The sequence below is a fragment of the Anopheles funestus genome, chromosome 3RL (assembly GCF_943734845.2).
Source record: "Anopheles funestus chromosome 3RL, idAnoFuneDA-416_04, whole genome shotgun sequence".
Lineage (NCBI taxonomy): Eukaryota > Metazoa > Arthropoda > Insecta > Diptera > Culicidae > Anopheles > Anopheles funestus.
This window is the reverse complement of record NC_064599.1, coordinates 8,340,047-8,351,514: the sequence shown is the minus strand read 5'-3', so window position 1 is coordinate 8,351,514 and position 11,468 is coordinate 8,340,047. Positions and strand designations below refer to the sequence as shown.

Here is an 11,468-nt window from a genome sequence, read left to right as displayed (position 1 = left end):
CAAAGGTCAAGTTCACAAGACACCCTGTGACCAGGAAAGGTGAAATGATAAGTATTTTATAGACGAAATATATTATAACATGACATTTCTACATGTTGATATGTATTTTCTTTGCATTAGCAAGCCGTAAACAAGATTTTAAAAAAATACTTTAAATGAGAATGATCTCCTTAGGAAAGCTGACTAATATTCTTCATTGTGCGAGCTTCGAAAAGTATTTCTTTGTTCTCAGTCTTGAAGCTTGAACCTTCCTGAGGGACGGGTTTTATTTTTTAACAGAATGTAACAAACCTCTCGATCCTGCAGAAGCCGGTTAAACTGGATTTATGTTCTGTTGCCGTGAGAAACGTTGCAGAATTTTTCTTCTGCGTGTACCACACAACAAAAAAATAGAAACCATCCTTTAAACAAGAGCACACACACAACTAGCTCTCTACATGATTGGTTGATCAACCGCAAGTTTCTACTTTTATCGGTGTACGCAGAGTACGCAGCAATCTTCCTGACTGCAGTAGTATCGCGAACAAAATGAAAGCAAAAGCACATAATCTTCTAGAAGCAACGATATAGAAGACGCTCGCTTCACGGAAACCACCAATTGAAACGTTCCGATCAAAAGGAGAGCAGCAAGGGTTAAACAAATCATATAAAAAACCGCCTCGTACCTCGACCGCACAAGAAACGATTACAACTCCTTTTGCAGCATTTGCAAGTTTTTCTTGTTTTGTGCAACACGCAAAATGGAGATAGAGAGAAAGAGAGAGACACACACTCGGATCAACACGGAGCGTCCGGTTACTGTGTATTGTGAAACTAGATAAACATATTCAAAAGCCAGCACCACAATTGTGGCAATGGGGAACCTCTCTCCCCTACTCTGGTGGAGCATAATTATAAACGAAAAATTGACACTAAAAATAAAAAGCCCCAGCAAACTCTCGTTCGCCCGATTGTGCCGGGATCGTGACCGGTTCACCGTGTTTTCGGGTGACGAAAGCTGACTCAGTGCAATGTGGCCCGTGTTGCTCGTGGGCAGCCGTGATGTGAGGGAGATTTTTCGAGCGTTTTTTATTACACTGCTCTTGCAATTGCACTTTTGCGTTGCTTTTGTGTCGTACGAACCGCTGAGTGGGTGTTTGTACGGTGTTTGTCTACAGTCAAACTATTACCGAACAGCTTCCCGTAAGTTGGAGTCGAAAAGATCTCACTCGATTGGCTTCCTGGCCAAATCCGTTGGTCAAGAATAAGCAACCGAATAAGCGTACGAAAATGAACGACATCGAGTTGGGGCAAACAAGGGACACCCTGATGTAAATGAGTTCTATATGTTAACATAGCGAACACATGCGCATATAAGTACACGATCGTGGATAATGTACGCGCGAACATATAGATCGATTGAGATTGCACCCACCGTCCTACGCCTGGTGTGGTGCACCGGGCAAATAATGCACCACTCAGAACTGAGGGAGTTCGTTCGCTTCCCACCACGAGATGGTCATCGGCCGGCCTAGCCAGCCATGATCATGATGGACAGTACTTAGATATACAAATACACAAAAAATGCAGCTCACATACACATTCGCACACAAAAGCATTTACCGGGAAACTTGTCCGCTATGGGTCCGGCTTTATACAGCCGGTTCTCGTCAGAGGGCTCGTCACTTGTTGCCGCATAGAAGTTATGCGTTATTTTCCCTCCTTGCAGCAATATCTCGTTTGTTTGGTAGGTCGTTTTTCCTGGTTGGCTTTTGGTCTGTCCCGGGCTGGCAGAATGCCCGGGCGTACTATAAAAGCTACCGTGAGCGGTTCGGAAAAGCATAGTCAGAATCTAGCCGATCAACAGCACAGACCTTCTTCGACCCTTTTTAGCATCTCACAACAATCTACAAACCATACACATCAAAATGCTGAAGTTGGTAAGTTTGTTACGACGTTATGAAGCGTTATTATTAGGCAAAGCGTTATTAAAAACGGCATACTCACCTTCATTTCGTCATCACTTTCCTCAGGTGGTGCTGTCCGCTGTCCTGGCCGTCGTTGCCGCTCGTCCCGGTGCCCTCACGTACTCCGCCCCGTTTGCGTACGCTCCGGCTACCTACATCGCTAAGCCAGAGATCTACTACCAGAAGAGCATCATCGAGGAACCGACCGTGGCGCACGTTGGCAGCCTGGTTAAGACCATCCCGACCGCTGTGTCGCACCAGAGCTCCACCGTTGTGCACAACTCCGCCAAAATCACCGAACCGATCTATGCACCGGCGGTAAAGCAGACACTTGTGTCGACTCCGATCGCCAAGACGACCTACATTGCTGCACCGGCGGCCTATGCTTATGCTGCCCCCGCGTTGGCCTATCACGATGCTTACGCTTACCATCATCTGTAATCCTGCTGGGCCAGTCACGAAGGAAGCAATGAAGGAGCGTCGAAAAAGGATTTCGTGAACAAGGAGGTCAATAGTGCGTGCGCCAACCGTTTGCGCGAGTGATACACCAGTGAGATTCCTACCGGAAAAGGGCATGGGGAGGAAGCGGCAAAGGACATTTCGTTATTTTTTCGTTTCACTGTGGGTGAGAGGAGACTCGTGGGGAATAGTTTTTCATTGTTCATTTCGATTGTTGGTGAAAGATTGAAAGACACACAAAAGCCCCTCCGACGCTTGCTGTGAAATAAAACAAATGTCTCACAAAATGTAACGCTCAGTTGTGTACTTATTTGTGGTTGTAACACTTAAAGAAATTTTCTAATTGTTATCAGGCTTAACAGCTTATTATCGGTTACCTTAAAGGCCCGTAACTCCGTGGCATGGAGATTTGTCTCAAAACCGGGAGATTTCTTGTGTCGTGCTTAGTCAAAGCTCCCTATATCCCTCAATGTATGCAAAACGCATATTAAAACGCCTACAGTTATACATTTTCCATTACATTTTTTTCCTCTTATGACCTTGTAAAATACTTGTTTAACTCGATCTGCCAACTGCCAACCTTTTAAGAAAGGTTTCGTCAATAAAACGTTGCCTTCTTTAGCATTTCGATAGGGATCTTTCTTTTCTCTTCTGGTCTTATTCCTTGTAATAAAACATAATGGCACTTCAAAGTCATTCATCAATCACTCTTCACGAATGAACAGGTGCATGATAAAGGAAAGATATTTCTACCAGCTGGTAGTGTACCACAAAATTTAAATACAACTCTGTCTGTTTTCAACTTGCCATGCTTCCTCATTCCAACTAGAACTGCTTCATGTATGATGCATATTGGAGTTACCTGTTACACCTTCGATAGCATTAAAAAAACTGGTGCACTCGTTTTCTACATACGCCCCTAAAGCAGGTTTTTATTCTAAAGTAGCGCCATCATTTTGCTTAGCTCGCGCCCCCAGGCTAGCCGGCTTACGCATCTAATCAGTATTATAATTTTAACTCATTCTTCACTGGCAATCCCCGTTGCAACGACATTTTCAACACTTCAAAATGTCAACCAGAATCGACCATCAAACCAGATTTATATACAGCTTGCCCCTTTGAGGCTGATCTTCTACGTTCAGACACACTGGTTCCAAGTTTAGCCGACTTGACGGTGCTGCAGGATGTTTTAGTACGCTTTTGATCGCATTTCTACGACAACTGCCACTCTGGACGGACTCGATTTCGGTGCGGATTGTTTTGTTTGCCGTGATCTTCCGAGAAGTGCTGCGCCAAGGCCGGGTAACGGTGGTTCTTCGGGACCCATCAGCGAAGGTAGTTTCGGTGCTCTTTACGGGAGGGCACTAATTAGTTTTCATATATTTTACATACAACTTCGTGCGGTTTGTGTGTCCAGCTTTGTGACCTCTCCCCCGGGGAGAATTCCGCTCGGGTACTAGTCGTATTCGGTTGTGCACTAGTTGACAAGGGTCTACAAAATGTCGTAGCGATTTCGCGAAACCATGAACTTTAAGCGGTACACTGTTCGTAGTTGAAAACCGGTAAGAAATCGCTCCGTAATAGTAATGTAGGTCGGGTAAGCGCGTTCCTTAACCATAGTTCGGTGTCAAAAAGTAAAGCAACACGAAAACAAACCCCGGCTTGAAATGGTGCGCGGTGAGAGAATTTGCTCCAGCACCAAGGGAATCGACTCGCAGTGCGCTTCCTCGTTAAATGCCATCCCCGTGGTAGAACTACTTTCACACATCACACCCGGGGTATTCTGCGCCAAGGACACGGACACAATCCCCGATACAACGAGGAAGATCACGCGGCGTCCACTTTCCGGCCCGAAAGCTGAAGACCATGAGGTGGATCATGTCAGTGAACCAATTTTTTGTTCTTTTCTTCGCAGCTTGCACGATTCGGAAACGATCTATCCTCACAGATCTTCACTGACAGGAGCGGACGGACCGAGCTGGAGCACCGATCGTCAGTGAGCATCAACCACCGGGACAGTTAAGACCTGTTGTTTTATTTCGCAATCGATATAAAGTCGAGCGATCGTAGGAAGTGCATCGCAGTTCACGCGAACAGTGCCAGAAGAGTCTTGTAATCAAATTCATCAGTGTAACCTGTTCGAGTATAATGTCTCGATTCGTGCAAGTGGTATGTCTCGTTTCAAATGTCAGGAACGGGTTTGTGTGAAGCTCGCTCCAGTTTCCTTAAGTTCTCCATTCGCACTTTTGATCGGTTTCGAATTCTTGTCTGCGTTCTAGCTTGTTCTGGTGGCCTTCGTGTCGAGTGCGTTGGGACAGAGCACCTCCAACGACGCCAGTACGGTATCTCCTCAAGATATCTACGATCTTTCCGACGATGACTTCAAACTGTGGCTTTCCGGACGACAACCAAAGGCTTGGGACGCAGGATCTTCAAACAGTAATCCGTCAACTACCACGACTACTCCACGAACGACATCGTCCGCATCCGTTTTCCGAACAACCACTAGTGCGACGACACCAACTCCTCCCAGCTTCCTGACCACCAGCACTACCATTAGACCAACGGATGGAAAGTCTTGGTTCGAGGAGGAAGAAACAGTCACGTCCCAACCGGCAGCGCTCGGTGAACAGTTTAAACCGGCCGGTGAAGACTTTGCCCAATGGCTCGAACGTCAAATGCACCGCGTGCAGGAGGTAACGTTCGTTCCGCAGACGACCTTGACGGGAGATCAACTGGCGGGAGCGGGACTCGTCACTCGTTTGACAACGATTCGTAACCGAATCCCAGCAACTACCTTCCATCCGGCGCCAGAGTCAGATTTCACTCCAGTTACCACCCCAAATCCGCCGACCGCTGCTCCCGCCTACTTACCGACAGAGCAACCTGTTATTTCTCCCGCTGCTGCTCCAGGAACTGTCGATCTACAGCAATGGCTTCGCGATCAGCTACAAACCTCTCAACGTCTGGCTGATAATCTTCTTGCCCAGTGGGGAGCTAGTGGTTCGATCCTCCGTTCGGATGGCCAACATTACACACCAAATGCTGTATCCTACCAAACGTCTGCCCTTATTCATGGTCTTCAAGGTGTGTCCCACAGTGGTCAGGTTCGGAACGAACCCGTCCCTGTTGCTGTACAGCACGGCGCGTCACCCAGTGTTCCGACGATTCGACGCGTGTTCTATCCAGCCGGTAGTTTCTTCTACTCTCACCCTCAAGTGCCTCACTACGGTCCATTCGTGGGCAACTACAAAACACCACTCGTCATCAAATACCACTAAAGAAACTGTTGTGAATTTGTGGAACATGCACACGAATCTTAAATTACTAAACGATTGGTTATTGGTTTTTAACATGTTTTCTTTAACTTTAATGTAATGTTATACTGGTTTGAAATAAAAATTTGACAAAGTAATTCATCCAAAATAAAACGTACCTTGTTTTGTTTTTACCTTTTTGCGGGCGGCTCGGTGATGTACGCAATAAACGGCGCCAGTTCCACACTAGAGATGTGCAAAGTGAGTAAGAGTGAGATAGTGAGTTGAAGCGTTGTATTTGTAACGAGAAGTTTTAGCGACTCTTTTTTCACTTTTTTTTATTTTTTTATTATTTTTTACTCTTCTTTTTATTTAAAGCATTATTTGAGTAAAGAGAAACTTATTTCAACCGATTGGCATTAAAATAAATCAATTTAAAATTTTTTGCAAAATTTCCCCAAAAAATCGTAAGGGGTAAGCCTTATGAAAATTTCGAGCTTAAAATTTTTTTGAAATTTTTTTGTTATATTTTATTCTTTTCTCAATTTAAAGCATTATTTAAGTGAAGAGAAACTTATTGCACGAATTCGCATTAAAATTTATCGAGTTTAAAATTTTTGCTAAATTTCCCCAAAAAAATCGTAAGGGGTAAGCCTTATGAAATTTTCGAGTTGAAAATTTTTTTGAAATTTTTCTGTTATATTTTATTCTTTTTTTAATTTAAAGCGTTATTTGAGTAAAGAGAAACTTATTGCAACAAATTTTTGTTAAAATGTATCAATTTTTTAAATTTTGCGAAATTACTTTGAAAAAAAGGCTATAGCCTTAGGAGATTGGCATATTTAAAGCAACATCTAAGACATCTACACAGACATACAGACATCTGAGGGCATGGCCGTGTAAGAAGAAAATGTAGCCATTGGTGTCATCTATCGACCACAAGTTAAAGATTGGCGATCCGTTGGATATCGACCGAGTTATAGGCAAAAGTTGGTGCAAAAATGAGAAAATTTTACATTGTCACAAACAGGGTATGGAACTTGGTTCCTCGAATAACTTTCGGCAAAGACATCTGAGGGCATGGCCGTCCAAGAAGAAAATGTAGTCATTGGTGCCAACTATCAACCACAAGTTAAAGATTGGAGATCCGTTGAATACCGACCGAGTTATAGCCAAAACTTGGTGCAAAAATGAGGAAAATTTTACATTTTCACAAACAGGGTATGGAACTTGGTTCCTCGAATAACTTCCGACACGGACATCTGAGGGCATGGCCGTCCAAGTAGAAAATGTAGTCATTGATGCCATCTATCGACCACAAGTTAAAGATTGGCGATCCGTTGGATACCGACCGAGTTATAGGCAAAATTTGGTGCAAAAATGAGCCTTATAAAATTTTTAAATTTTTAGAATTTTTTTAATTTTCTTAAATTTTTTACTCTTTTTTTTATTTAAAACATTATTTGAGTGAAAAGAAACTTATTTCAACCGATTGGCATTAAAATAAATCAATTTAAATTTTTTTGCAAAATTTCCCAAAAAAATCGTAAGGGGTAAGCCTTATGAAATTTTCGACCTGAAATTTTTTTTGAAATTTTTTTTGTTATTTTTTGTTCTTTTTTAATTTAAAGCGTTATTTGAGTAAAGAGAAACTTATTGCACGAATTTGCATTACAATTTATCGAGTTTAAAATTTTTGCTAAATTTCCCCAAAAAAATCGTAAGGGGTAAACCTTATGAAATTTTCGAGTTGAAATTTTTTTTGTTATTTTTTATCCTTTTCTCAATATAAAGCATTATTTGAGTAAAGAGAAACTTATTGCACGAATATGCATTAAAATTTATCGAGTTTAAAATTTTTGCTAAATTTCCCCAAAAAAATCGTAAGGGGTAAGCCTTATAAAATTTTCGAGCTTAAAATTTTTTTGAAATTTTTTTGTTATTTTTTGTTCTTTTTTTAATTTAAAGCGTTATTTGAGTAAAGAGAAACTTATTGCACGAATTTGCATTAAAATTTATCGAGTTTAAAATTTTTGCTAAATTTCCCCAAAAAAATCGTAAGGGGTAAGCCTTATGAAATTTTCAAGCTTAAAATTTTTTTGAAATTTTTTTGTTATTTTTTGTTCTCTTTTTAATTTAAAGCGTTATTTGAGTAAAGAGAAACTTATTGCACGAATTTGCATTAAAATTTATCGAGTTTAAAATTTTTGCTAAATTTCCCCAAAAAAATCGTAAGGGGTAAGCCTTATGAAATTTTCGAGCTGAAAATTTTTTTGAGATTTTTTTGTTATTTTTTGTTCTTTTTTAATTTAAAGCGTTATTGGAGTAAAGAGAAACTTATTGCACGAATTTGCATTACAATTTATCGAGTTTAAAATTTTTGCTAAATTTCCCCAAAAAAATCGTAAGGGGTAAGCCTTATGAAATTTTCGAGTTGAAATTTTTTTTGAAATTTTTTTGTTATATTTTATTCGTTTTTTAATTTAAAGCGTTATTTGAGTAAAGAGAAACTTATTGCAACAAATTTTTATTAAAATATATCAATTTTTTAAATTTTGCGAAATTACTTTGAAAAAAAGGCTAGAACCTTAGGAGATTGGCATATTTAAAGCAACATCCTAGACATCTACACAGACATACAGACATCTGAGGGCATGGCCGTGTAAGAAGAAATTGTAGCCATTGGTGTCATCTATCGACCACAAGTTAAAGATTGGCGATCCGTTGGATATCGACCGAGTTATATCCAAAAGTTGGTGCAAAAATGAGCCTTATGAAATTTTTAAATTTTTAGAATTTTTTTAATTTTCTTAAATTTTTTACTCTTTTTTTTATTTAAAACATTATTTGAGTGAAAAGAAACTTATTTCAACCGATTGGCATTAAAATAAATCAATTTAAATTTTTTTGCTAAATTTCCCAAAAAAATCGTAAGGGGTAAGCCTTATAAAATTTTCGAGTGGAAATTTTTTTTCAAATTTTTTTGTTATATTTTTTTTTTATTTAAAGCATTATTTGAGTGAAAAGAAACTTATTCCAATCAATTCGCATTAAAATAAATCAATTTAGAAAATTTTGGTAAATTACTCAACATTTCAACTCACTCGCACATTTTCATTTCAACTCACGTATTTACTCTTTTTGCAACAACTTTATAAAATGATCGAACCTTAACTTATACGTTTATGCCAGGTTTTTTTTTATGACTCCGAAATGAGTCGTTAAACGAGCTGACTCCTAATAACGACTCATTCAGTCTGAGTTGACTCACTAAAAAGAGTTGTTATTCTCATCTCTATTCCACACGACAAGTAGGGGTATCAAAACCCATCCGAATCGTCCCCAGCAGCAAGGACTGACTATCCAGCTACACTACTTAAGAAGCTTTTTGCTTAAGAATTTTTTTGCTCAATATTCATATCAATTTTTGAGAAAATTAATACCGCAGAGTTTAAAATAAAACAAGGCAAACGTATTACCGCTTAGATAAAGAAGAGATTCAAAATGCAACAAAGCTCAAATTTGGTGTCTGTATAGTAGTAGACCACTCCAAAATGGTAATTTTAGTCTGTGTTGCATTAAAATTCATTGCTTTTAAGAAGGTAAGATATCTCGAGCGTAACGAACCTTAGCAGTATGAGGTTTTTATGATAAAAGACTTGTCGCGCATCATAAATAATTTTTAAATGATTTTGTTCGTTCGTCCATTTCTTCCTTGGTAGTCTAACATTCCAATGTTTAAACTTGATTAACAAATAAAAATTATAAATGAGCAATAAAAACACGGCAAGATTTAAAACATTCGAATCTCAATCATTTATTCTTCTCGCACGTAGCTGCTTCTCTCATCTTTCACCGAAACAATCAAAGGCGAACAAAAGAAAAACAACCGTCACCAAAGACGCTAGGAATCAGGAAGGGACAGTCATGGGGCTTAGTGATACTGGCTAGCATAGACGGCCGGAGCGGAGTACACCGACGGGTAGCTGCTGACGTAGGCAGTCTTGGCCAGAGGAGCAGCATAGGACACTGGGGCGGCCTCGTAAGCGACGGCAGCTGGAGCAGCCTGGACGTAGGTCTGGACAGCTGGTTCAGCATAAGCGTAGGTCTTGGCAACTGGGGCAGCATAAGCGTAAGTCTTCTCCACTGGAGCAGCATAAGCGTAAGTCTGGACCGGAGCGGCATAGACAGCTGGGGCGGCATGGACGACTGGGGTAGCAGCCTGGACGTAGGTCGTCTTCTCAACTGGAGTCGACACAACGGTCTTCTTCACGGTCGGGGCATACACATTCTCGTGGACCTTGGTGTCGTGCACCACAGCCGAGCTGGTGTGAGTCACTCCGGTCGGGACGGTCTTCAGGACGGTTCCAACATGCGCCACACTCGGCTCCTCGATGATGCTCTTCTGGTACGAAATCTCCTTCTGGGCGACGAGGGTCGGTGCAGCAGCAACAACGGTCGAGTAGGCGAGCGGGCTCGTTTGGAACCCTGGAGCAGCAGCGGCAACGGCGAGAAGAGCGGACAACACCACCTTCACGGGAAGGAAAAACAAACAAACAATTACACACCAATTTTCACACCTCCAAACTTCACTAGAAATGGTCCCCAAATGACCCCAAGAAACAAAACGCACAAACCCACCACCCCCCGTTTAGGATCGATATTTACCAATCGGAACATTTTGATTGATTGTTTGAGGATTGTTTTGTGAGAGGTCTGTGTTGATCACTGGAAAGAGCTTCGCGTTGACTGTACTGTTTCGAGCGACGGCAATGGCTTTTATAAGCGGATCGTGCTTAAAGTGTTCCGCTACCGATGCTTCAGCATATGTTGCGCATTCAACGAATCTTGCTCGGACACGCCACCGATCCGCCGACATTCGGATCTTGTTCGGAGGTTCTCGTTGTGGTTGTCATTTTTTGTTGTTGCTGTTGCCGAGGATCTCCTCACCACTCTATTCGGTCAACCCGTGAAGCGTACGCACACAACCGTCACTTACGGAGCGTTTTGAGATCGTTGTTTCCGTATCGTGTGTTTATTACTCTACCGGCTCCACCTTTGCTGCTGGGGGGCACGGCAACCAGCGGTGAACCGAAAGTCCGCAAAACTAACCGTCATTAAGATTATTTTTTGTCTTGCCGCTTCATAGGAGAAACAACGCAAAGTTCTATGCTTTTACTTCAGAGCTCTGACGATATACGCGTTTCATCTGAAACAGAACAAAAGTTCTCCGTGCGTTTCTTCGCGTTCGGCCATTTATCGCACACGCCCTAGAAGGACACACGCGTACATTGCTCTGCTCTACGGCGATCACTTCCCCCTGAAGACACGGTCACCGAATACTCCCGGATACTGGAACCACTGTAACTGTGTTGAGTGACGGCTCACTGTGGCAAGCTTCCTTTTCCAGGGGCTCGTACACGATAAGCGAACACGACCATACGTAAGAAAGGCCAAGAACACATGTATCCGGAACGTACCCCGGGAACGTGTGGGCCGATGTTTCTCCTGGCGTAAGAAATGTCAACGTCTTCTGGTGGCGTTTCGCATTCTGGCGTTCGCCTGCTAGGAATTATCTCATCGTAAATGTCAATCGGGCCCCACAGGAATGGTAGGCACAGGCAAAATTGAGTAGTGTTCCCTGATTTTGGAGGTACCGTCAGGGATAATCGGTTGCCGAAGAGGTTAACTTGCGATGAGTGGGGTTTTTAAAAGAAGAAATCTTAACAACATGTATCTTTTAACAATATCGAAAGAAATTAATTAAAGGTTCAGGTCAAAGCTATAAATTTAGTTTTAATTATGT

General features: G+C 41.7%; 3 protein-coding genes across 5 annotated transcripts; 2 read left to right on the top strand and 1 right to left on the bottom strand.

Moving 5' to 3' along the window:
* Positions 1 to 1,800: 1,800 nt before the first annotated feature.
* LOC125770737 (cuticle protein-like) lies at positions 1,801 to 2,697 on the top strand. The gene is made up of 2 exons (XM_049440693.1): positions 1,801 to 1,919; positions 2,013 to 2,697. Exons 1-2 carry the CDS (start codon positions 1,908 to 1,910, stop codon positions 2,385 to 2,387), a joined length of 387 nt encoding a protein of 128 aa, XP_049296650.1. The 5' UTR covers positions 1,801 to 1,907; the 3' UTR covers positions 2,388 to 2,697.
* Positions 2,698 to 3,545: 848 nt separating this feature from the next.
* On the top strand, positions 3,546 to 5,815 carry LOC125770694 (uncharacterized). 3 transcript variants are annotated; one of them, XM_049440621.1, is made up of 3 exons: positions 3,546 to 3,740; positions 4,321 to 4,574; positions 4,685 to 5,815. In XM_049440621.1, the coding sequence occupies exons 2-3, from the start codon at positions 4,554 to 4,556 to the stop codon at positions 5,684 to 5,686; spliced, it is 1,023 nt and encodes a 340-aa protein (XP_049296578.1). In that variant the 5' UTR covers positions 3,546 to 3,740; positions 4,321 to 4,553; the 3' UTR covers positions 5,687 to 5,815. The 3 variants fall into 3 exon arrangements, with proteins under 3 accessions (XP_049296578.1, XP_049296577.1, XP_049296579.1); XM_049440620.1 differs by having other exon boundaries at positions 3,546 to 3,967; XM_049440622.1 differs by lacking the exon at positions 3,546 to 3,740 and adding an exon at positions 3,984 to 4,082.
* Positions 5,816 to 9,454: 3,639 nt separating this feature from the next.
* LOC125770719 (cuticle protein-like) lies at positions 9,455 to 10,438 on the bottom strand. Its single transcript, XM_049440669.1, has 2 exons — positions 10,331 to 10,438; positions 9,455 to 10,193 (listed from the first exon to the last, which is right to left on the bottom strand). The coding sequence occupies exons 1-2, from the start codon at positions 10,340 to 10,342 to the stop codon at positions 9,597 to 9,599; spliced, it is 609 nt and encodes a 202-aa protein (XP_049296626.1). The 5' UTR covers positions 10,343 to 10,438; the 3' UTR covers positions 9,455 to 9,596.
* Positions 10,439 to 11,468: the final 1,030 nt, after the last annotated feature.

Coding starts and splice junctions, on each gene's coding strand:
- LOC125770694 (XM_049440621.1), top strand. CDS start 4,554: ATGTCTCGATTCGTGCAAGTG. Junction 4,575..4,684: donor TGTCTCGATTCGTGCAAGTG/GTATGTCTCGTT, acceptor TCTGCGTTCTAG/CTTGTTCTGGTGGCCTTCGT.